Source organism: Macaca fascicularis, chromosome 4, assembly GCF_037993035.2.
Source record: "Macaca fascicularis isolate 582-1 chromosome 4, T2T-MFA8v1.1".
NCBI lineage: Eukaryota > Metazoa > Chordata > Mammalia > Primates > Cercopithecidae > Macaca > Macaca fascicularis.
Genome location: NC_088378.1, coordinates 63,714,925 through 63,741,458, shown reverse-complemented (window position 1 = coordinate 63,741,458; position 26,534 = coordinate 63,714,925). Strand labels below are relative to the sequence as shown.

The window sequence follows — 26,534 nt, the reverse complement described above, 5'->3', positions numbered from 1 at the left end:
TGAGCAGCATTGTTAGGAACGCTGTGTCTGACTCAAGGCAGGGATAGCTGCATAAACTTGATAAACAGAAATGTGTGCAAAGGAAGCTGATTCAGATTGTCAAAAATCTGGAGAAATGGAGAAATTTGGGCCCAAAAAAGAACAACTGGGGTGTCATGATAGCTATGATCAACTATTTAAAGGCCTGAGATGCAAAAAAGGAAAAAGATCTGGAATGTGCTTCTCAGAAAGGCGAAAGATGAGAGTTGTCAGAAGACAGATTTCAGTAAGACACGAGAAAAAATTGTCTAATACTTAGAATTGCCCCTAAGTGGAACAAGGTGCCCTGCAGTTTAACATCGGAATATGATCATCTCTCAGGGATGTGGCAGGAGGATTACTGTATTAGCAGGGAACGGAGACTAAATACTTTCTCCTGTAGCTTTGAGTTTCAATTCTAAAGATGTAGAAATTTGTTTATTGTATATTTCTGTGGATTTCTTCTTTGGATTTAATTGATATCTTTTTAAATCAGTGTCAAATAAATCCCTAATACGACTGATTCTTTTAAAAAAATGAACAATAAGACATTTTAATCTATGTACAGGGTTTTTTTCTCTCTTTCTCTCAATTTCCTTTATCTAATTATTTATGGAATAATCTACAGTGGGCTAAGATACTAACCATTTCTGGTTAATGACCTTTTATTTTTATTCTTCCATTTCCATATATCAATATGTAATAAAGCCTTATTAATTAAGATTAACTTGAGGAGAGTTCATTTGAATTATTAGGAAGTCTGGCATATAGAACAGTTTAAAATAAACCCAATTGAACTTTCATGAACACATAGTAAAGCCCAAATGGGCCAACCACCGGTGCCTTCAACAGACACCCCTTAGGGAATGGTTATGAATAACTCAGAAACCTTTTAATTAGCATATCTTTGTTCATATGTAAATGTGTGCTTTTGGAATAGTTGAGGTTATTGAATACATTCTGCTGACTGAAATATTTTAAACATTCCCTTTACAATGTATTCAACCAATTGTTATTGAACAACTTCATGTCAGAGAGCGCTGGCATTACAGCAGTGAGCAAAGAGAGCCCTGACTCCCACTTTCCTAGACCTCACAGCTCTAGACAGACATCAATCAGATCATGCACACACACCAATACATTGTAAACTTACAGCTGTGATGAGGACTATAGAGGAGGGGAACATGTAGCTATAAATTATATAAGAGGGGATTTAACCTAACCTGAGGGGTTCAAGAAGGCTTCCACAGGAAAAGAATGATTTGGATAAGACCTACCAGAGGAATAACTATTAACTAACTAAGGAGAGAGGGAAGAAACTGGAGAAGATGCCAGGTGCAGAGGCTCACGCCTATAATCCCAGCACGTTGGGAGGCCGAGGCGGGCGGATCACGAGGTCAAGAGATCGAGACCATCCTGGCCAACATGGCCAAATCCCGTCTCTACTAAAAATACAAAAAAATTAGCTGGGCATGGTGGCACGTGCCTGTAGTCGCAGCTACTTGGGAGGCTGAGGCAGGAGAATCACTTGAACCCAGGAGGCGAAGGTTGCAGTGAGCCGAGATCGCATCGCTGCACTCCAGCCTGGAGATAGAGCAAGACTCCATCTCAAAAAAAAAAAAAAGGAAAGAAACTGGGGAAGATTATTCCAAGGGAAAAGGGTATCATATGCAAAGGCCCCGTGGCAGTAGGGAGTATTGTGTATTTAATATTTTAGGAATATTAAGATCTCACCAGAGTGAAAACCAGTGATGAGAGATGGAGAAGAATTCAGGGGCCAGCCTACATAGGACCATACTAAGGACCCTCTTATTTATTCAGTGAATATACCTTATCCTTATTAAGAAACATTTGCTAAGCAAAGAAAAATACCAGTGCTACCCAAGGCCTAATTACCACAGATTTTGAGTCAGTATAATCTAAAATAATGGGTTTTAGAAGTTCCACAGAACTGACAAATGACTTCAAAATTATGTTTATTCCAAATGAATGGCTTCCATTAGACTAAAATTACATAAACCTACTAAGATGTGTGACCGAAAGTAAACAGGGGAGAATGATACTAGGAAGAGGAAAGAGAAGCCTGCTAAGCTATCTTGATGCTTCCAGATTTTTCCCTCTGATGGCAACTGGGGTGGAAAGGGAGATGGCTCTTCCAGCAGCCTCAATAATACTTGGAGCCAAAACAAGCTTCTAAGAACTGTAAGGAGAGCATGCCACATGGAAGAGGCCTGAGCTATAGCGAGAGATGTCAGGCTTTGTCCTTCTATGAACAGTGCCCAGGCCAGGACAACCTGGTTGTCTCCCAATAAGGCAGAGCTGGAAATCCTCATGCTAACCCCAGGCTCTCCAAATAGGGCATTTTCAGGCACAGAGTCAACCTCTGCATGCACTGGCAAACACGTCCTATAAAAAGCACCAGCTGCAGATGGTTTTGGGTTCACGAGCGAAGGTGTTCTGAAGGTCAAATAGGCTGCGTTTCTCTGTGATTCCAGGCTGGCAGTGGACGGGCCCTTTGGAGCTGCCCTGACAGATGTATTTCACTACCCAGTGAGTGTGTGCATTGCCGCGGGGATCGGAGTCACTCCCTTTGCTGCTCTTCTGAAATCTATATGGTACAAATGCAGTGAGGCGCAGACCCCGCTGAAGCTGAGCAAGGTATGGAAAAATCATTAGTTCACCCTTCCATGGATTAAAAGGTTCAATGTCCTTATATCTATCACCTGCCAATTCTTGGGGAGGATTTTAATTAACTATGAGGGATAAACTCGAGGATCCTTAACTATACTTATGTTCTTAAAAATCTCCACTCAGTATTACATTTATGAGTAGGGTTATGTCTAATCTTGTTAAAGATGACAAGACATAAATTTTATTGCTTCATTGCCATTACAGGACATGTAATTGCTCATCTCAATAAAATATGGACAGGCTGCAAATGGCTATGTGACTGGGTGGCAGTTTGCGATATTAACAGGCAACCTCTCCTTAGTCTCTTTAGCTTCAGACTGTGGTTGCAAGTGTACAATTCGATGTCTTCCTATTGTGGACCCAGTCCTAACAAGAAGCCACAATTGAGATTTATTGGCCACCTTGCTGTGGGGTGGCCATCCCGCTCTGAATCTCCCTTTTGTCATTTCTTGTATGTTTTACAACTAGATGCCTCTAGAATTTCTTTCCCTCCTTTGTCATATCTAGACACTCCATCCAATACTTTGACCCTCTTAGGACCAGCAGCAGGCACTAGAGGAATGGTAGGCAAGGAGCCCTAATAACCCAAAGCCGTGTGAATGCAGGAGGAGTGAGGATGGCAGGCGAGCTTGGTGCTGGGCCCAGTCCTGCGTATCTTCTGTGCTTAACCCTTTGTACACAGTGTCCTCAGCTATCAAAGGGAGATGCTTGACTTAACCACCAGCTTTCAATGCGTAAAACAAGGGACATCTGTCACCTGACATGAGCCGTAAAGAGAATTCTGTAGTCAAAGGAACTTAAGCAATGTTTCTGCAACATCACACTCTGGAAGACATCATCTACTAGTCATTAAATACGTTCTGCGGAGTTGGGGCGCAGTGACTCACACCTGTAATCCCAGCACTTTGGGAGACTGAAGTGGGAGGATCACTTGAGGCCAGGAGTTTGAGACTAGATCAGCCTGGGCTGCACAGTGAGACATCATCTCTACAAAAAAATTAAATATTAGGGAGTTCAAGGCAGTGAGCCATGATCACACCACTGCACTCCAGCCTGGGCAACAGAGCGAGACTCTGTGTCTAAAAAACAGTTCCGCAGAAAAGAACCTCATTCAGCTTTGTTTCATCTATCTTTCCCAAGGTTATTTAGCCACAGAACCTTTCCTCACCTAACACCTGTCAAGAAATCGTATTCTGTGAAGCATCCCAGGCAATGCAGGCCAGAAGATCTCTAAATTCGGGTCTCTGCCAACTAAGAAACAGGAATTAGCTATTTCCCAAGTTTCGAAGTGACAGGTTCTTGACATACATTTTCTCATCTGAATTTTTTAATCTCCCCAATAACCTTATAAAGTAAATAACACAAAGCCTGTTTTCCAGATAAGGAACCTGAAGCTTGGAGAGATTAAATTGATTTTCCTGAAAAGACATGGGTAATCAAAGGCAGAATCGGGATTCAAACTCAGGTTCATCTGGCTCTTTCCGTGACAAAACCAACACATGGTAGATGTGACCCCAGCTCCTCCTGCAACCCTAGTGCAATATTGTAGGAAGACCATGGGAATCGGCACCTGAATTTTGCTGTTATCAAAGAACATGCCTGATTCCACCCTGACTGAAGTACTGCCTGCAGTTCACCTCTCTGAGCTGGGTTTCCTGATCCACATAATGGAGAAATAAGAATCCATATCCAACAGAGAGTTTTAATGCTAAATAAGACAAATAATATGAAAATATTACTATAGAAATGTGTGTACAGAAATATAAATGATTATCTAAATGCTGATTATATCTACCAAAGATATAAATAGGTTACCAGTACTACTACTACTAACGGCCTAGATTTATCAAGCACTGACTACCTAACAGGAAGAAAACTGGGCATTTTACATGCACTATCTCATGCCATCTTTTCATCGTACTTATCATTTTCATTCCCATTTTACAGATGAGAAAACTGAAGCTAGATCACAAAGCTAATAGAAATGATAGAGTCCTCTTACTGAATGCTCATAATAGCTCATTCAGATAGGTAATATTCTCAATACTGATGAGGATCCTGGCACACAGAGAGCTTAAAAATACTAGAACTAGAGTCTGAATCTAGATCCTTTTGGCACCAAAGCTCATCTTCTTTCCTCTACACCGTAATATATTTAACAAAGCAAGCAAAACAGTGACTGGGATATTTGGACCTCACAGCAGTGCTTTGTTTTGGTTCGTGATGATTTCTCAGCCACCCTAAGTTCTTCCTTCCTTCTTGTTGCCTACCAAGTAAAACCCGCTTAGAGAGGTGGCTCGCTGCTTCATGGTTTCCATGACACTAAAAGTCACTTTGCGCTTCACAGGAAGATGGTGGTGGATAGCGTGTCTCACTTTCATTCACTCACTAATCCAGCTAATATTTCAAGTCCTGCTCAGAGGCATGCAAAGTCTCACTCTCATCATACCCAACTCACAGTCACCTCCCCCTTCTCTTAACCTCCACCACTTCTTTGCTGCCCTCCTGTTATGTCACATGTCTTTCCTGCATTAAGATTTGCAAAATAATCTTATTTTCTCTAACAGACTGTGAGTTCCTTGAACATAGCTTCTCTGGATATCTTTATACACACACATATATATATACACACACACATATATTATGTGATAACTATATATATAGTTAAAATATTGAATAAATCAATGAGTGAATAAATGTCTCCATGTCCAAAAAGAATAAACAATGGCTTCTGTATACAATTTTCTTTAAAATTTAAGGGTATTAAGATTTTGTTTATGTAACCAAAAAGATTATTCAATGATTTTTACTAAATTCCAATTATTTTACTAGGAACATAGAGGAAAAATCTTATAAGAACCCCCCAAAATCTTAAAATTCATACAGGAGCCTACAAAGTGTTAATACCACCTCCTTTCTCAGCATTCCATTGTCATTCCTGGGCTCTGCTTGTGGGGTTTCTCAAGGCTCTCAGCACTGCAGTCACCACAAAACCATAAAATAGGGACATTGATTTCTATTCCAAGAAACAGAAACCGTAGAGTCAAAAATATAAAAGCAATGTTTTCATCGCTTATAAAAATGTGAGGGACTATTTGGACACGACTCAGCTGAAAATAAGGGCAGAAATAATGTCATGTGGGAGAAGGGAAGCTAAAGTGTGGGATCATAAACTAACTTAAAGGCCCTAATCTCCTAGCTTTGCATAGGACCATGAAAGTCAGTATCTGTACTTCGAGTGGAGACGATTGGTCCAAAGTCACCCAGCTGGTTCACCACTGAGTCAGGACCTGAGCGCGTGTTTCTGATTTTTGCTTCAAAGCTCTTTCATGGAAGAAGTGAGGTTTTCATGCTATTGGAACTTTAGGCTGAAAATTACACTTCAGATCCAATTCCTTCACGTCTGCAGGCATGAGAACAGGCTTAGGAAGTTTCTCTCTTTTAAAGCAACTTTGTGTTGGTTTGAGTACAGCTATCGTTAGGCTTATGTAACTAATATTTGTCAGGGCTACCCACATGCCTTTGAGATATAACGACTACCCCTTCCACTAAACTGTCAGCGTCTATATAATTTTTTAAGTGCAGCGCAGAGCAAAGCAGTACGTATTTATCTAACGGTGTCTTCACAATTTTAAGTCTGGACTATAGTTTTCAGATTGTCCTCTTTTGTAATAAGGAAGGAAAGGAAAACTCACATAGGCATTGAGAGCTGGAATTTTAAGCTTAAATGGTTAACTGCAATTAGGTGTGATTTTTTTTCCTCCATGTGTAAAAACACTGGTTGGCATTAAGGTATAGATTTTTACACACAAAACTCAAGTTGCAAGTCTACAGTAAAAAATGGGCACCAAAGTTTTCTCAATTGTCACCATTGCAAACTAGAACTTCTTTACCCTTCTCCTCTGCTGCATTATTCTAGAAAACTTCTTTTTTTTTTTTTTTTTTTTTTTTTTTTTTGAGACGGAGTCTCGCTCTGTCACCCAGGCTGGAGGGCGGTGGCCGGATCTCAGCTCACTGCAAGCTCCGCCTCCCGGGTTCACGCCATTCTCCTGCCTCAGCCTCCCGAGTAGCTGGGACTATAGGCGCCCGCCACCTCGCCCGGCTAGTTTTTTTTGTATTTTTTTTTAGTAGAGACGGGGTTTCACCGTGTTAGCCAGGATGGTCTCGATCTCCTGACCTCGTGATCCGCCCGTCTCGGCCTCCCAAAGTGCTGGGATTACAGGCGTGAGCCACCGCGCCCGGCCTTATTCTAGAAAACTTCTAAGTAAAACGCAGGAGCATAACCAATAAGACGCCTGCCACTTCCTTAGTGGGAAGCGTCATAGGTAGTACTTTCCATTTGAAGCTGATGTCTTAAAATCTCTATGTTTGTAAGTACCTTTTATTTTGAAAGATCTGAGAGAGGGCAGGGAGTGGAAGGGGAGGGGGAAGAATGGGCAGGAGGGGATTTCCCAAGAAGGCAAAATAACAAGAAGTATAATGATGGCTTGCTGTGATGAAAATGGAAAAAAGTTGTAATACATGAAAGAAATATTTTCAACAGAAGTAAGAGCCAAACTTCACGGAGTTGAAGGCAGCTGAGAATGCTGTGCCCTTGTGGGATGAGGGAAGGCTGAGGGTGGTTGAGAATTCTCTGTGATGCAATATGGAGGAAGCTGAATGCTGGGGGCGAAAAATGCCCTCTAGCGATAAAGTCCTCCACCTCCTGCCTAACAGGTATGATTAATTCTACATCACACTCAATTTGTGAAAAGAGCTCTTGAAAAAAAATTAGGATGGTTTGCTTGTGCAAACTGTCAAAATGATGAATGAAATAGGTGTGTATGAATGGGGAGGGAGGGAGAGGATTGCTGACATAAATAGATTGGCTTACACATTTTAGTTCTCCCTAATATCACAGCTGTGCAGTCAGAACTGAGAGAACTGCCAACTGCAAGATGTGGTGCGTTTTCTTAACTGCATATGTAATCTTCAGACTGCAATACAATAGATTATACAAAAACTGAGATAATCTCGTTTCTTCATAAATTGTCTTCCTTCATCAGCTCCATAATATATATCCATGATAATGGGTATTTACAGTGTGTCCCATGCAAAATGGCCTTTGGGTTCTTAACCTAATATAATAAACAGATAATTCAAATAAAAAGACAGCATGGGCCAGTGGGAACAAGGGAAAGAGGCCAAAAAAGACAAAAAATCCATACTCTACTAAAATATATTAATAAAACACAGGAGGGCCTGCTCTCTTTTCTAGTGAATGAAAAATGCATTTAATTTAATCTGTTTACTTTGAGAAATTATTTACTTTCCCTTTCCCTCACACTGGAGCTCTGGCTACTCCTGGAATTGATCATCTCCACTCACCACCAAGATTGCTGCCATCAGTTGGCCTCTTTAAGAGGGGCCATGCGCACCTCTCCTAAAGAAACATGTGCTTCTTGCCTTTCCTTAGAGGGCCTCAAAAGGCCTCAGTACCCCATCAGCCCTCATTGCTCTGTACAGAAGTGATCAGTATTAATATTTTTAATATCTTAGTCTATTAACCACAGATTCCATGACTACGGTCTTCTTGTAAAAGAGTCCAATGAAATACACAAACGTTTTAAAAATCTCCCTTCACCTCCCTCCCCAAACTAAACACCTCCCCAACTTTGCTCCCTGAGAAACTCACCATTAAACAGTTGAATAGGTCTCATTCCATTCCTTTTCCGTGCATTTATATGCATATACCTATACACATTTATGCATAAATAGGTGTGTGTGTGTGTGTAGAAGGAAGAGGAAGTGCAATTTGTTTTGTTTTTCATTAAAGCATAACTTGGGGCACCTTCAGTGTCAATACCTGATGATCTATTTCATTTTGTTTGGTGTCTTTAGAGTATTTCATAGTGTGAAATATATATCCATAGTATGGTAGGCCACAATTTACAGAATCATTCTGCTATTAAAGAATGTTTCAGGCCAGGTGTGGTGGCTCACTCCTGTACCAGCACTTTGGGAGGCCGAGGCAGGCGGATCACCTGAGGCCAGGAGTTCAAGATCAGCCTGACCAACATGGCAATACCCCATCTCTACTAAAAATACAAAAATTAGCCAGGCGTGGTGGCAGGTGCCTGTAATCCCAGCTACTCAGGAGGTTGAAGCATGAGAATTGCTTGAACCTGAGAGGCGGAGGTTGCAATGAACTGAGATCGTGCCACTGCACTCCAGTCCCAGGGGACAGAGCGAGACTGTCTCCAAAAGAAAAGAAAAGTATGTTTCAGTTGTCCAATAAGGATTATTAACTGTAATTAGACCAAACCGAGGCCCAAAAGAAATCAGTCCTCAGCCACAGGGCAAAGTAGCAATATAGTCGTGAAATAGTTAACATCAAGGATAATGACATTCAGAAAATGTCTTAAGGATGAAAAATGATTCACAAAGCCTGGTCTTGGCCTTATAATGGTTCACCAGAAAAACAATTTTATAATTGCATCACTTTAAACTAAAGTTTTACACATTAGGCAGGCTTATCATTAAGAAGAAATATTTCTTCTTTTATTTCTTCTTATTTGTTCTTGTATTAATCCAGGATTCCCTTAACAAAAACAAAATAAAAACCAGGACAATAAGAGTGACCATTTATTGAGTAGGTAATATATTTTCTAAACACCAGTCTTTATCTTTTCATGGAGAGAAATTCTCCTTTTGGAAAACGGTCCTAATTCTCCCTCTATGCAGAGTTTCTGTCATCCTGCTGGTTTCAAGCTTCTGCCTGTTCTGTTCTTTCTTTTGCCGTGTGGGATACAGAGGCATGCTGCCCAGCAAGAGGCAGGTGGCACTGCAAGCCACTGCCCTTCTCCTTGAGGAGGCGATGGTCATGGTGGGCCCCTGGCTCCCTGTAAAATGCCTCTAGGCTGGTTTAGTACACACCGAACCTGGTGAGGGGCTTCCCCTTCATGGAGCACGTCTTCATGATGAATGCTGAGATTCTGGTTCTGTCACTCGTGCCAGAGGTCAAGTCTGGCTTCCCTTCTCAGTGACCAGGAGTGACCAGTGGGAACACATGCCAAGCAAGGCGCATCTCCTTCTTTGCTCTATAATATATTGTCTTCATTCTTCATTCTCTAAGCTCCTCCAAATGACAAACAAGGATAGCAACAATAGCAGCAAACATCTTCTGAGCACTTACTGTGTCTGCCAGACGTTGCGTTAAATGCTTCAGTAAAACATATCCTTTCATCCTCATGAGCTATTGTTCTGTGTTTATTGCCATTTTACATACGCAGTAATCTAGGTTCAAGTTAAGAAACTTGTGCCCAGTTGCACAAGTTATTTGCAACTTCTACCTGCATGGTGAAGCCGGCAGCAGTCTACAACAGCGGATGGATCTCATAGGCTCACAACGTTGAGTTGTTGTACCATGCTACACTGTATCCTAAATCTGTATTCTTGTGTTAACTTTCCTTGTTTAGAGGGATTCTGGGCCATAAATAAATACATACGTAAATAATTTTTTTCTGTTTCATCCTCTGGAAATTGACTTTGGATATAAAGACATACAGATTGTGTTTGTGAAAGGGCCCTCTGCCTGTGTTCATGGATATCTATTCAAGATATAGCACAAGCTTTGGAGATACAATCGCCTAAAAGCATCCAACTTTGATTGGAGAGTCTGAGTTCTCCTAGTAACACAGACTGGTAGTGCTTCTCAATTCATTTTCTAAAACTGTTTATCAAAATTTAGCACAGTTGCATTTCCTACTGGCCCCAGACCTCTTTGACCTGGTCCCTATGTGCTGCTGAAGAATTCTTAAAGAGAAGCCTAGGCTTGGGAAAACATGAAAATGAGAAGGGACACACAGAGAGCCCAGCCTTGTGACCGTCACTCAGACCCAAGCCCTTTGCAAATGGACATGGCTGAGTTTGGGCTGATCGCTAGTGCTTGGGAACGATGTGACAGCTAAGGTCTGTGACAGGCCACATGCACACAGAACCCCTCAACCTCATGACACAGTCCCAAAGGGGTCTCCCAAAACATCTAGACATCCACTATATCTACAAGAATGTGGCTGGGCATGATGGTTCATGCTCGTAATCCCAGCGCTTTGGGAGGCTTAGGTGGGTGGATCACTTGAGGTCAGGAGTTCGAGACCAGCATGGCCAACATGGTGAAATCCCATCTCTACTAAAAAATACAAACTTAGTCGTGCATTGTGGCACATGTCTGTAATCCCAGCTACTTGGAAGACTGAGGCAGGAGAATCACTTGAACCCGGGAGGTGGAGGTTACAGTGAGCCAAGATCCTGCCATTGCGCTCCAGTCTGGGCAACAGGGAAAGACTCCCTCTCAAAAAAAAAAAAAAAAAAAAGTGTGGGATGAGTCCTGTAAAAAAAATAATAATTTTATTACTATGAAAGTTCAGAACTTTTGTTATTTTACTGAGAATGACTTTCTATTTAATAAAATCTTTTAAAGTAAACTCAAGTATTTTTGGTCTCTGAGATCAGCCATGGAATTCTGAAAAGGCATGCTTTCTACAGGTAGCTGATTTCAGGGTTGTTTTATTTTTGGAGACTAAGGTGGAGTGAGCATTGGAAAGCACAGATCACAGAGTTATAGCCTATTGTTTGGGATACTTGGTCTGTCATTGACCAGGTCCTTTCTCATGGGTGAAATGCAGAGGTAGAACTCTTATGTCCCTTCCCAGTGAGTCCCCCACCATTAGAAAGATGAAAGAAAGTCAAAGTAAATACCTTTTGCTTCTGTTCAAAGTCCCTTTCTTTCTTTTTCTGCCTGAAACACTTCTACTGAGCCTATCCATTTTTCCTCCATAGCCTCTTACACCAAAGCTGCCCAGTGTCACTTACGAGTCAATTACGGAGGGAAAAACACACAAAGCCATTACAAGGAAGCAAAAAGTATAAAAGGCTTAACAAACCATAAGAACACTGACATGCAGCTAGGCCACGAGAAAGTAAGGATGGATTTCTATTTGAAAGGATAAAGTTTCATGTACGGAGGAAGCTAAGATGGGGATAGTTTTCAAGAAAGCATGACTGGGACTAGATTTGAAATTGGAGGATTTTTTTTATAAAGCAAATGTTCTGGTTTATCATCCATCTATGAATCTGTTTTAAGCATGCTCCTTAAAAAGTGAGAAAGAGAGAAAATAAATCAATGATATTTGCTCTATGCCCAGTGCCATACTCTGAGATGAAACAGACTACCAAGGCCAGAGAGGAGGGGGTCTTGCGTAGGTGAGCACCTTGTTAATTCGGCCAGTAGATTTTTCATTTCCACCCAGAGCAAAGCAAGGCAAAGTGAGAGCTAAGGTTTTCAAAGAGTAATTTGGATTAGGCACTACACAAAGTGAAAAGAAAGCAGATAGCAGTATTCATCACCAACCTCGAATATAAAATCTGCCCCTAACTGGCCTCCTTTCCTCCTCCCTCACCCTCCATCCCCTGGTTCTGTTCTCAATACAGCAGCCAGAGAGATCCTGCCACCTGCGGTAAACAATGGAACTCCCCTGCTCGCCAACTCCCTGTGCTTTCCTGCCTCAGAGTGAAAGTCAACGATGGACCCAAAGCCCTACAACGCTATGGCTCTCCCAGCCCACCCCTCGCCCGTCTCCTTGCTCTCCCTGCCCTCTCTGGCTTCCGGCCACACGGGCCTCCAGGCTTTTCCTGGAAAGGTCTCACTCAGGACAACTTCCCACCGTCTGCAGAGCTCTTCCCCTGAGCATTTGACTCCCTCGCCTCTTCCAGGTCTTTGCTCCAATGTCCCCTTCTCATGAAGAGGGGACATGAATCTCCACGAACTGAAGGTTCGTGTCCATCCATTACTGATTCAACAAATATGTACTGAATGCCTCTTATGTCTCCAAACTGTTCTATGCCTTGGAACTATAAAAGTGAACACAAGAGGCCAAAAACAAGAAAGGGCTCAATGAGCCCCCATTTGACCATTTGACTTAATATTGCAACACTTCCTAGTCCACCTGGGGTTTCTGCATGCACTTCTCACCATCTGACATAGCCTATATTCTACTTACCTATCATCTTCCTTCTCCCACTAAGATGCAAACTCTAAGAGGACATCATTTTTTTTTTTTTTTGGCCCTGTTTTGTTCACTTGTATAGTTCCAGAGCACAGAAAAGTCTGGACAGGTAAGGAAGCATTCAATACATATTTGTTGAATCAGTGAACGAATGGATGAACCTGAGCCCCTTGCTCATGGGGATTCACAGGGCGTCACCAAAGGGAATCCCTGCCTCGCTCTGCCTGGAGAGGCTGTGCACAGATCATCCCCAGGAAGAAATAAGTGTCAGGAAAAGAAAGGCAGCCCTGTCTCTTCCTGAGAAAAGAAGGTCTTTGCGCTTAGAGACTGAGGGATTATTTGTCCCAAAATTAATATCTTAAGTCCCCTTGTGAACAGGAGCTGTCCAACAAATATGTAGGCCTAATTCTTGAAAGAAGAGGCCTTATTCTCAGTATCCTTTACTCTTACAAGTAATTAATATTATAAAGTCCTGCCTAAACATGAAGAGAATAGACAAGATGTTTAGCTTTGAAATAAACTCTTTCATTTTTGTCTCATGAATTTGATCTATTAATTAAATCTCATTTATATCTCTGATTATATGATTGTGAGCTTACAAGCTGGCTGGCAGAGAGGGAGAGAAGAGAACATTGATCACCACATGAGGCATTTCCTGGTGGGGATTTACCAGGCAGCAGGTGGAAACAAGACCAGCCCTCATGGATATTGTTAAGCCGTAGAGATACCTCTTTGGGGAGAAGGCACAAGAGAGAGAGGTGTGGGCAGCAAGGGGTGGGAGTGTGAGAAAAATTGGGAGAATTAATAGATTTCTCTCCTGTGGTTTCTTCTAGATGCAATTATTTGAAACTCGAAGCACAAAAACTAAGCTTTTATTTTAGCAAACCCGAACTACTTCTTGTCACATGCCATTTGCTTAACACCGAGAGTTAAAAAAATAATTCTTCCTAGACATAATTTCATTATAGCAGTTGACACACAGGCACAGCCACCACCCACCAGCTTTCTTGGACACTGATATGTTTCACTGAGAGGAAATTTCTGGACTGTGTGACTTGATTCTGAAATTACCATAATCTCCACTCTCCAGAGGCCATAGCTAGTGAAGTGGATTAGTGCCCAAGCCTTTGGGGTCTCTGGAGAACAAAGTTCAAATCCGGAGCTTAGGTCATAAGTAAAGATGAAGGGGTTGGTCTAACGGTTTATCCCCCTTTGGGAGCAGTGAAAGGCACAGCTAGTTATGATTATTAATCTTGTTCAGAAGCAGCACAGCCAGAAATGTGGTGAGTTGATCCTCATCCAGAGAAACTGGCACGGCCCACAGGCTCCTGACTCTCTGAATTCACTCTGGGCTTTTTCAAACACAATGTGAATTTTTTCTAAAGAAATCACAGTGTGACTGTTTGTTCACTGACAAAAAAAAAAAAAAAAAAAAAAAGCATGTTATTTTGCAGAAGTGCCCATTTGGGCTCAAATAATTTGAGGGAGATAAAGTAGTCTGTGATTATCAGCACATATGAAAAGAGGGATAGATCCGTTCACTTGCCTTCTCTCTTGACAGGTGTATTTCTACTGGATTTGCCGGGATGCAAGAGCTTTTGAGTGGTTTGCCGATCTCTTACTCTCACTGGAAACACGGATGAGTGAGCAGGGGAAAACTCACTTTCTGAGTTATCATATATTTCTTACTGGCTGGGATGAAAATCAGGTACTGATAAGACTCTGAGAATAAGCAATATTGCTTAACTCATCTAATAGCAACGAGAAACAACTTCAATAATGAGCTATGTAGCACTCTGATAGCATGACAGAATTATTTTTGTGTTCTTAAAAAGGAAAGGAGAGTGAAATAAAATCAGATTAACAAGAGTGATTCAAGTTGTAACAATCAAAGAACCAAAAAAAGAAGCCACAGTTAACTTGCTGAGGAATAGAAAGGGTCAGACAATGGAAGACAATCCAGAGGTTGGAAATCCCAAATAAATTTGCATTTGTCCCTTTAAAAGTGACATCAAATGAATAGTACTGATTGGCTGTATCATGTTGTTGAGTTCCTGACTGGTTCTAATTCTGTGCCTTGAGCTGTTCAGAGTTAAGCAGAAAAGATTCCTAGGTATTTACATTCAACATTTTGTATTGTCAAGTATGTGAGCATCTATAGAAAATAATTATTATGAATATGCAATTTGTCCAGAGTTTGTTCTCTTAAGGTGTTCTTAGAAATTGTGTGCATGTATGTTTATTTACCTAAGATCAAGATGATCTTTTGTTTTGGCAGGTGTTCTGCAGTACATTGTATTAATGAAACATTAAGATTGAATTTACCGAAAATAATGTATACCAAAATATTGACTATGGTGGTATTTCAATGTTGATACTCTTGAATGATAACTATTACATTGTAATTCATTTTAACTCCTCAAATATGGGAATTAACAATGAAGTGATTACTAGGTTACACAATATACATTCTAATCAGCAGCTATTATTGATATATACTTTTAAGGAAAGTATATTTGAGCCTGGGAGATTGGCATTAATCACTGCATTTACAAGTGAATGCTCTGTGTATGTACATCACACATACACACACACACACACACACACACACACACACACACACACACTGGCCCTAAGGAACATCACTGTAATTTGACTCTGTACATCTGCAAATGAATAAGACTCTGCTAGAAATTCAGTAGCTTAATGAATTTTTATGGTCTTATTTGCAGTCCTTCTTAAATATTTAATCCTTTGGGATAATTTGAAATGTAGGTTTCTTGGGAACCAGGCTTGAAACATCTTAATGAATTATATAGTGTTAATTATGTTTTCCAAACAAACACTTTCCTTATTCAAGTGGGATTTTTGACTGATGAACGGTTTGGTGAAGTACAGACAGCTTCTGTCTTCTGCTTTCAAGTACTGTGCCTGCTCTTCTACTTCTAAGGTGCATTGATCCCAGTGTGCACCTAGGTATTCCCTGCCAACTGGGAGCTATGGGACTGAGGTTCTCATAACCGAGAACTGAAGTTGATTTGGCGACAACACAATCCTGCCCCCTCCCATCTCTACTACTTCCAAGAATACGCTATAAAATATACATTTTTTTCTAAACACGAGTAAATTAAAATAGATGTCTTACATTTTTGCCATGACATGTTGAAAATTATTTCGACTCCCAAATTTCAGGCAGAAAAATCACTAATTTCAACATTTAAAGGAAAAATAATTGGTGCATTCTGTCGGGAAAGAATCAAGAGGCTGTTTTAGAAATACCCAATTGTTAAACTGAATTCAACAACCTCAAAGTGGCAAAATGACAAGAACAGAAGGGACAGATGGAAGAGGTATTATGAAGGGCAAATCAACAGAGTTTGGAGATTAATTGAACATTGGGCTGAGAAATATGGGACAAATATCATTCCAAATGTTTGAACATCAGTGATTGGCGGTACCACAAGTGTAAGTAGGGAAGGCCCTTTTTGTGTGTGAAATGGTGCCCAAACTTCTCAGCAAGGACTTTAAGGCCCTTCCCAGCCTGACTCCGACTCACTAGTTGTGTCCCACCCCCATCAGTTTCCTCTGGCACCAGAGCCACCAAAGGATGCATGTTCACCCATCACACTGCACACGGTCACACACCCATGGCTTTGCTTGTTCTCTTCCCGCACCTGACATATCACTTAACACCCTCTGCCACTGTTCCTCACCTTCTTTTTGCACAGAGTCCTATACCCCAACTCTTTTCCAGCAGTAGCCCTGCCATCTGGGGTCAGACTTGCCTGCTCACAACTTTCTACAACCTGGATTTCTTTTTATCTTTATATTTTAGATTCAGAGGGTGTGTGTGCCCATTTGTGAGATGGGTATAACACATTCTGGTGGGGTTTGGGCTTTTAGTGTACCCATTACCCAAATAGTGGACATAGTACCCAGTAGATTCCTTGTCAAAACTCACTCCCTTCTCACCATCCCCCCTTTTTGGAGCCTCCCGTGCCTGTTATTCCCATCTTTATGTCCATGTGTGCCCATTGATTAGCTGCTACTAATAACTGAGAACACAGAGTATTTGGGTTTTTGTTTCTGAGTTAGTTCACTTAGAATAATGGCCTCCAGCTCCATCCATGTTGCTGCAAAGAACATGATTTCATTCTTTTTATGGCTGCATAGTATTCCATAGTACGTATATAACACATTTTCTTTGTCCAGTCAACTGTTGATGGACACTTAGGTTAGTTCCATGATTTTGCTATTGTGAATACTGCTGTGATGAACATATGAGTTCAGGTTTCTTTTATATATAATTGGCTTGGATTTCTGAGATCAACCTGCCATTGTCTCCTGGCCTGTTGGGACACTTCCGTTATTTTCAGCTGAACCTCCCTAGATTCAACTATTTTTTTAAACTGGAGAGAAAGTCAGCCAGGAAAGTCAGGCTTGCAGTGGGGACCTGGGGCATGAGTTGCACCCAGCAGGGTTGTTACCCAAACTGGTCAGGGTCAGGATGAGTCAAGAGGGTGAGGACGAATAGAGCACCACATAGAGGTCTAAGGGATGAGCACTGGTGACACAGATCCCAGGAGGTGAGAAGCAAGGTAGCTACCAGAACGCAGAAGGGGCTAAAATAAATGACAGCAACTTAAAACATGATCATGACCAGGCATGGTGGCTCACGCCTGTAAACCCAGCACTTTGGGACGCCAAGGCAGGTGGATCATGAGGTCAGGAGGTTGAGACCATCCTGGCTAACACAGTGAAACCCCATCTCCACTAAAAATACAAAAAAAAAAAAAATTAGCCAGGTGTGGTGGCATGCACCTGTAGTCCCAGCTACTTGGGAGGCTGAGGCAGGAGGATTGCTTGAACTCAGGAGGCAGAGGTTGCAGTGAGCCGAGATTGTGCCACTGCACTGCAGACTGGGCTACAAAGCAAGAGTGTCTCAGAATAAACCAAAAACATACAAACAAACAAAAACAAATAAACAAAAAAATGATCACAAGGGATTACGCTGTGGACTCTCACTTATTGACCACCAGCTACATGATGCCTGGATGGAGTCACTTAATTCCAAGGCGAATGATTAGGCACAGAGCTCCAGCCAAGCCGCCTGCTAGGCTCTGGCCACCATGTTCTGCCTGCCGGGCTCCACGGCCTCCCGGCACTTGAAACCGGACCGTATACATCACACCGTTTCAACACACTAGGCAGGTCTGATTGTAAGATACAGTTTCTTCCCAGACATTTCATAGCACTGTAATCTGGCAATGCCCTTCTCAACTCCCCAGGAGCCAATGTTAAGTGAAAGGGGATAGCAGGTAGAGATGAATTGTTGAAAAGTTTGGCAGGAAAAGAAGGAAGTCATTTAGTGCTTGCTTTTTCTTAACCACAATTACTATATTGCTTTCATCCTTTCAAAGGAAAATATTCTTTCTAGGTTAACGTTATTGCACACCTACTATGTATAAAGAGGCACTTGGTTCCGACGAGGCCTGATTCAGACATAAACGAGATATGATGCTTGCCCTAAAGTACAGCATTGGTGACATCTGCAAATAGTGATAAGCATTGCCAGCCCTGTACACATATTTTAATTAAATCTACAAATGAACATGATTAGTTTATTCTTTATCAATAGAAGGCTTATATATTTTTTCTAAATGTCATCTAATGCCACAAATTTACTTTAGGCTGTTCACATAGCTTTACATTGGGATGAAAATACTGATGTGATCACAGGCTTAAAACAGAAGACCTCCTATGGGAGACCCAACTGGAACAACGAGTTCAAGCAGATCGCCTACAGTCACCCCAGGTGAGGCAAGATCTTGCTCCTCTCCCTGCTGGGCTCTTCTCTGGAGAAATGCAAAGGTTGCTGGAGTGAAAAGTTAATCTGCAGGACTGTGCATCTCCATTAGAGACAAAACATCTACCTTAGAAAAGGTGGTCAATGGTATATTTCAGGGGCCACAAGCCTCTGCTGAACTGGCTCTTACAACCTCTGACAGTTATTGATTATGTTGCAATTTTTCACATTTAACCTCAATTTAAAGATGGTATTTCTTCAACTGCATATGCTTTCAAGACATCTTTGGTGGATGCAGTTGATCTCTAATTAGCCAACTGGAGAATTCACTCCTGTCCAACTGTACACTATCTAGCACATCTAGCAAAAGCAGAGAGAAAATGTTCGAAGACAAAGCAGGGATTTCGGGTGGTGGTTAAGGACCCAGCATCTAGCTGTAAATCCTGGCTCTGCCTTTACCACTGGTTGACCTTGGACAGGTTACCTACCCTGGTACTGTCTCCGTCTCCGCCTCTGCAAACTGCAGATAATAATAGTGCTTTCCTCCTAAGAGTCTGCAAGGATAAAATTAATGAATGCATGTAAGAGGCTTAAAACAGTGCTTTGTATGGAGTACACAAGAAGCACTAGCTGCTATCACTGCTATTATTATTTTTATTATCATTTCCATTATTACTCTTATTATTATCATTATATAATGAATTTCAATATAGAGAAGCAAGAGTACTTGTTCTGGGGCCACAAAACTGAAGTGAAGCCTGCACTTCCTGGTTCTAGAAGTTACTGGCTGTGTGACCTTGGACGAGACAGCTTATTTGAGCTTTTGCACCCCATTGAAAAATATGGATGATAACATCCATTCACAGTTTTGTTTTCATAATGTAAATATACTTGTAGTATAGAGCACTAATGCAAACGGTTATCATTGTTGTGATGTCTCCTAAGTCAGTCTTTGCTTTGAACCTTCATTGTCCATGGCTCTTAAAAGTCAGCATGTCCTAATATTGTCTTCATTAAAGAACAGTTTCCATGTTTGAGGAAAGATCTGAAGGCAGTGAAGGAGTGTGCCATGTGGGCAACTGGAGCATGTGCCAAGACCCTGAGGCAGGAGACATCGTTCCTGGCATGATCCTGGAACAGAGGAGGTGAGAGGGAGAGCAGCAAGAGTCAGACTGTAGGAGAAGTCACAAAGACAGCTGCGAGTCATCGTAAGACTTTGGATTTTATTCACAGAGGGGAAGGCACTTACAGGTTTGAGCAGTAGAGTGGCGTGGGATCATGCTGCAAGAGAAGGGAACGTGAGGGGCCTCGGACAGAGGTGGAGAGGCCAGAGAGGATCAGCAGTGTGGTGGTTTGGATTAGGGAGCTGCAGAGGAGGTCATGAGAAATTGTCAGATTCTGGAGTTTTTTGCAGGTTGAGCTGAACTGACTGTGGATGGGATGTGAGGTATGACTCAAGCTATTCAATAGAATGGAGTCCCCACTTACCATTTGGCGATGACATTAAGAGGAGCAGCTGGTTGGCAGACATGAAGTATCAGGAGTTCAGTTTTTGACATGTTTAGCTTATGATGCCTGTCATACATCCATGTGGAGTTATGGAGTGGCCAGATGAATATAAGAAACAAACGTTCAGGGGAGAAGTTCAGCCAGAGGTGTGAGCACATGGACTGTTTGGAGCCATGAAACTGGATAAGATGACCAGACGGGCAGATACAGATGGACAAGAGTTCCAAGGACTGCACTGTTGGAGGGTCAGGAAATAGACTATTGACAGGTCACAGAGTTTAATAGTGACACTCATATCTGCCTTAATAATCATGCCCCTTGGGTCTTCTATACCCTGACCTTCTTTCCATCCGCTTTCTCTGTATTGCACCAGTAAGAATACATTAAAGCCCACTAGGGTTCCTCTGACTGCTTCCGTATCCCCAGCGATTTTTCCATTGTCTTGCATCCTTCAAAGCCTCAGTCCTTGCATTTCTGCCTTGTGGGCTTCCTGCAGACACAGCGTGCTTCATTAAACTCTTTGTACTTCCTTCGTATTTGTTCTGCTTCACAGAGTACTTCTCTGGTGAATATTATTTATCTTTTGGTGATTTTGGCTGCTCCTTTTTTACATTTTTTTCACACTCTCTCTTTGCCAGAAAGATGCCATTTTCTTTTTTATCGGTTGTCATGGAATTCGTTAGACTCCCTGGACCAGCTATTTGAAGGATGTTAACGAGGAGGGAGATGTGGAAGGAGTGATCAGGTAGCCATCCAAGATTCATAACCATCTGATTCCAGTCACCTTCTTCCCTGTGAAGTCACTCAGACCTCAACTGCCCTGTGCTCTGTGAGGCCCCTGCCAGACCTCTCTGCACCCTGCACCCAGCAACCTGCAGAGAAGCAGGAGTGTTTACACCCAGGGAAGAGAAGGTTTGAAGGCGTGCTTGTGGGGATTACTCCTGACTCGCATTGAGGCCAAGAGTACAGGCTTTCCAGCAGGAGACCCCAAGAAAAGCATGACTTCAAGCATACAGTTGGGGAGGGAGTGAGTGGACCAGCTGCGCAACCTTGCAATCTTGCTCTTGCCCCATGGGGCTCATTCTGATGCTCCATAAGCTGTGGCAGTGGCCTTGGAGACTTTTCCAGGTGTCACTTCCTCATACCTCCTTGCTCCATTTTGCTTCTTGCCCTGACCCCACGGGACATATGGCCTAGAATCCAGTTCTGGTTCTACCTTCTCTCCAAATGCGTGCTTCCAACCCATCCCGGCTTCTGCAGCCACAGAATCCGGTTCCTCTGAGCTCCTGCTCCACACCCAGCCCTGGCTCCCGGGCCCCCAGGGCTTCTGAGTCTAAATCACCACCCCCACCTCACACCCACCCAGAGCAGAGACGAGCTCATTTCATCTGCCATTTCCTTGAAAAGATTATAGGTAGAAACTAACAAAATATTACAAGCTGATATGAGAAAACTCGGGGGTTTTTTTGTTGCTATTTTCTCCGTTAGGGAAAAAAAAACCATATATATTCATTGATAAATGTTTTACATTCAGTTTTCAGTCATCATGGAATAAATGTTCTCACTTCACAGGCTTTGACATGGACATCTATATCTTGGTTTTCAGTTCTTCTAGATAGTCTCAGTCTTTATTAGGATTGTCCCTTTTTGACATCTCACATGGCATTTGTTTATTTATGTATTTATTTATTTTTACACACAAAGCTTGCAGTCCAGTGGGGAAGGCCTTTAAAAACCAAACTATTTAATTATCTCTCTTCCCTCCAAAAGGCATGAGCCAGGAACACGGAGCATCAAGAGACAAAGGATAAAACTGGGCTTACACAAACTCTGCCCAGAAAATTATGTGACTCAGTGCTGAGAGGTGGGCCTGTCCAATTTTTTGCAGGGAGTAAAGAGTAATCAGTTTTAAGGTAGAAAAACTATATTACCATCACTTTCCCCATTGCTAGTACCTTTCTAGAAACCATAATCAAAGTTAAGTGCAGAAACGTACTTAATGCTCAGCTGTATCTTGCAGCCCAGTAGCTATGCAAACTCTCTCTCCTTGATGGATGACTTCTCTTCCAGAGTAGACGAGGCCCCCAAGGTTTAGAATCACTGAATCAAACCTCTACAGCATACTTCCTAGTCCCCAATTTTTGATATCATATTTGTAATAGCCTTAGACTCTAGAACATAGTAACTTGTTATATAGCTTCAAACATCCATGTCATTAATATTAGACACATGAAGGCAAAGTCAATCATTTTATCCCTGGAATGCCAGATCCCTGGGAAAAGACAAGCCTTTAGTCAAAAGCTTAGCACCACCCTTTCAAAAGACTTTTAAAATGACCTCCTTAAAATAATTTTGTTTTCTGCTGTGTAAAAGGAGATTTATGTTTAATGAAGCTTTTAATGAAGAAATCTCGGAAAGAGAATGCCAATAAAATCTAATTTTTAAACAAGAAAATCTAATATTGAGAAGTATTTCAATATCCTGGCCTTTGTCCAGATATAAATGAAACACACAATCCAATTACTGTTCTGCACAAAGGACAAAGTAACATTAATTTTCCTCAGGATGGTTATTAAAGAGATAAACAGTATGTTTTCCCCTTATAATGTCAAGGATATGTTTGTTCCCAAGCCTGCTTGGCTACTCTTACAAGACAGTTCTGTCCTGTCGTTAGCTCATATCTTTTGGCAAAGATGGGTCAGAAGAAATCGGTGGATTTGTTAGTGGCCTCAGAAAGGGTTCTTTGTTCTTGAGGGCCTTTGAAGTAGGCTCTCAACCATTTCTATTCATCAACGCGAAGCCGAGGATTCTCCGGACTTACTCTTTCAAAAATATTTACCTGTTCACTCAAAGCTGGAGTTTGTTCTTGTTCTAAGAAGGAGTTAAATCAAAAGAATAAAGTGAAGAGGGGCAAAAAGATTTTTTATAGAACATGAAAAACAGCACCAAAAATAAAGCTTGAAGGGAAGCAGATCAAAGAGAGTAGTACAAGCTATAAAGGAACCAGAAAATTGCAAAAATAACAGTAATAGAGAAACAAATTGATGGGCATCAAAATGAATACAAATAAGGAAGAGAGAAGAAAAATTAAAAATAGATCAAAGACTGACAGTAGAAAATAGAAAAGTGTGTTCTATTGTTTTTATTTGTAATTAATTTTGGTAATTATATTAGCTATATTACAAAAACACAAGTATAGTTTTGAAAGACAATCAACACATATTAAGTGGATGCATTATAAGCCTTTTATTAATATATTCAAATTCACATACATGAAAATTGTATCTTATTTCAGTTAGACAAAGCACAGAAAAGTACTATAAAACAAAAACATTAAAAATTATTCTCCCAATTGAAATATAGTAGGCTAATTATATACATTGACATCTATGTCTTACTAATCTAGAGAAAGTTATCTTTTTCAAAAGTGGAAACTGTATTGCATTTTTTGTAAACATTGTCAATATGTTCCCAAGCTTTAGGTAAATGTTCAGAAAATCGGGAAAATATTTCCAAGAAGGTAGACAGAATGAAAATAAAAATACCCTTGTCACATCTAGTTGCTTTTTTGATAAACACACATTGTACAGATACTCAGATTTCTGAATTTGTGGATCAGTTGTTTTAAATTAATTGAATAAAATGATTTTCCATAGGCCTTAAATCTTCAATCTTACACTTCAGATAATATTTATAGTTTTCTACTTTCAACTTATCTGCTAATAACTTCACCAGGCCTTTTAGGTGTAAATTTGATGTAATTAATTACCATAAAAACTTTAAAGGTTTGGTCATTTATTTTTTTTTTTTTTTGTAACTTCAGTAGAAGTGTTTCTTTTAACTCTGAAGAAAGAAACAAAAAATGGAAGAGTACTACCATTTGTTAGAACAGTTTAACCCAACCTAACGATGAAGAAAGGTGTCAACTTACCATATGATTGGGGGCTTCTAATCCATATTGCATGAATGTATTTTAGACCACCCATTGTTTTCAGAAACGTGAAAATACCTTTATACTAAATTGAGTAAATGTGTCCATCTGGATCCACATTTGCTTGTGTACGCACCCTTCAATTCTCATTTGTATGTGCATATGTGCAAAATGTTTTAAAATTATATTTTTAACAAATTAGCATTCTGATTATAGCATACAGGGCCCTTTATCTAACAGGATATCCTAAACATTCATTATATGACTAAAATGTTCAGAATACTCAAAGAAAAAGACTTAAATGGAAATACAACACATGATAAATTATAGCTTCATGGGAAAAATAAAGACACCATAAACTTATGATGAGGAAATTGTCAGCATATTCCCATAGTTCCTTCCCACGAGAGGGCATCAATCTCTCTGGTTAGAGCCAACTGAAGACTCAATGAAAATTGCTGAAATTACTCCATTTGTGGTAGGGGGAATTGGAGAGATGGGTGAGTGCAGGATGGATTTATCATTATGCTGCAAACTTTCTTCGATGGTACTACCTATCTATCAAATTATTAGTTTGGCAAAATATTTGGTTACTTATGCACGAAGGCATATATATGTTAGTGTTTTATTGGGGTGGGGGAAAGTTGGCACAATGGCTCTACCATTCCCTGGGATCGGATGCTACAAGTCAGCTGCTTTCATTTTTCTTCCCCATTTGACCATAAGCTTCTCAAGGGCTTACAGCTACAAGCAACTTTATCTATGCACCTCAGAGCCCAGCAAAATGGCCAGTATGTGCAAGTGGCAGCACCATGAGACCAATGAGGGAGCTGGGACAAGAGTCCGAACAGCACAGTTCTGGCTGCCAAAGAAAACAGAGCCTGTGGAGTGTGGGCAGGAGGAGAATCACCACAGTGAGCCTGGTTAGGGACATCTGCAGCAACTCATGAGCAACTGAGTAATTAGGACACAGAGAAAAGTAATGTCGTAGGCTGCTACAAATTAACTGGGAGATAGGTTAAAAAAAAAAAAAAAAAAAAAAAAAAAGCTGGCCAGCACAATTATCATCTGTGGTTCTGAAAAAAGAAGGTGTTGTACAAAATATAATTATGTGATGAATCATTTGGAGGCATTTCTAATGAAAAACACTCACTAGAAAGGATTAACCAGAAGTTGTGTCCATTGTCTGATACAGAGTTTGTCGCTTTCATCTTCTTTCTAAGCCTCCATAAATCCACGGGAAGCTTCTGTTTATTGATTTTATTTGCAGAATGCACTCAGGGTATAAAGTAATTTGATTTTTTTAAAATAGGGTTTAGGGTCTGCCCCTACAGGGTTATAATTTACCAAGCATAAAAGCCAACACATAAAAACAAACATACAATTTAAGGAGAGAAGGGCTCACGGCAGCAGAACCTGGGAATTCAGCAAGGTGGTAGGATTACTCCTGGGCGCACCCACAAGCCCATTTATCTGCGGGGCTGAAATCTCCTGGTGGGTGATATTTTGGATGCCTTTCATGCATGGCATCACTGAACTGTTTTTTGAAAAATGCACCAACCCCACAGAGAAGAGCACAACAGTTATTTAGCAGACATAGAGAGGGAAAGGAGAATTTTCTTTATTGTTTATCAGAGCTAAAAATAATGCCGTGAATGTTAGCCATCTTTGCAGCTTGTGTAAAATTTGTCCTTTTCTCATCAAAGTCAGCAGCCCAGACTGAGCAATGCCGTTAACGTTGCCCCCGATCCAGCTCCCCCATGCGTGTGCAAGCTCATGCAGACTGTAAACTGAAGAATAGCACCTTGTGTTTTTATGCTTCTTTTGCAGAGAATCTCTTTTTAATTCCAAGCGATTGTGGGTAATTAAATTTTATAGAAGAATTTTTTCTTTACCAACCCCATTAGGGTTCTGTTGCACTTGTCCGTTGCCTCATAAAAGAAAAAAAAGGAAAGATGCCACATCTGTCCCTTAACTACTTTGCGTGGATTCTCTGCCTTGTGATTCACAGTATGCATTTGTGACAAGAAATTCTCCATACTTGGAGTCATAAATGCCGAGAAGAGTAAGCCAGGCAAGCAGAAGAATGCTGTATGTGGGAACAGTGATTCACAGAGAGCCAGTGAAGGGCTGACCTTTCCACCTTAGCAGAAAGTAGATAATAAACAGCCTTTGTGAAACTTTTTGGTGATTGCATCACCATGGCGGTTATGGCCCCTGAGTAAAGTGTGGACTTAGCTGTGCAGTGTGATAGCCACAACTTCAAAAGAGGCAGGGGAGCTGTGAACTGCTGGGGACACCAGTAGAACACCGGGCAGCAGCAATCAGAATCCTTTGAAATGGAGTCTTAAAGGCAGAGCATCAAAGGGCACCATCAGGTTTGCAGTTACTGTCGCTGCAAACGAAAGGGCAGTCTTAGCCTGTTGGAGTGGGCCAGTGGGCAATCTCTTTGGTGACATCTACACTAATGGAAAAATATCACCACCCATAACAGCATCTTTGAAAATAGATGCAAGGATACCTCTGGGCATCA

General features: G+C 41.1%; 1 protein-coding gene across 3 annotated transcripts in view; it reads left to right on the top strand.

The window, feature by feature from the left end:
• The window catches only part of NOX3 (NADPH oxidase 3), a 56,773-nt gene that overhangs the window by 18,193 nt on the left and 12,046 nt on the right, over positions 1–26,534 (top strand). For 2 of the 3 annotated variants that reach the window (XM_065543613.1, XM_045391815.2), the window contains exons 6-8: positions 2,514–2,676; positions 14,317–14,463; positions 18,446–18,570. In XM_065543613.1, coding sequence (XP_065399685.1) covers positions 2,514–2,676; positions 14,317–14,463; positions 18,446–18,570 — 435 coding nt within the window. Of the gene's footprint in view, positions 1–2,513; positions 2,677–12,180; positions 13,297–14,316; positions 14,464–18,445; positions 18,571–26,534 lie in introns of those variants that run through there. The other variant, XM_074037322.1, reaches the window with a different exon arrangement.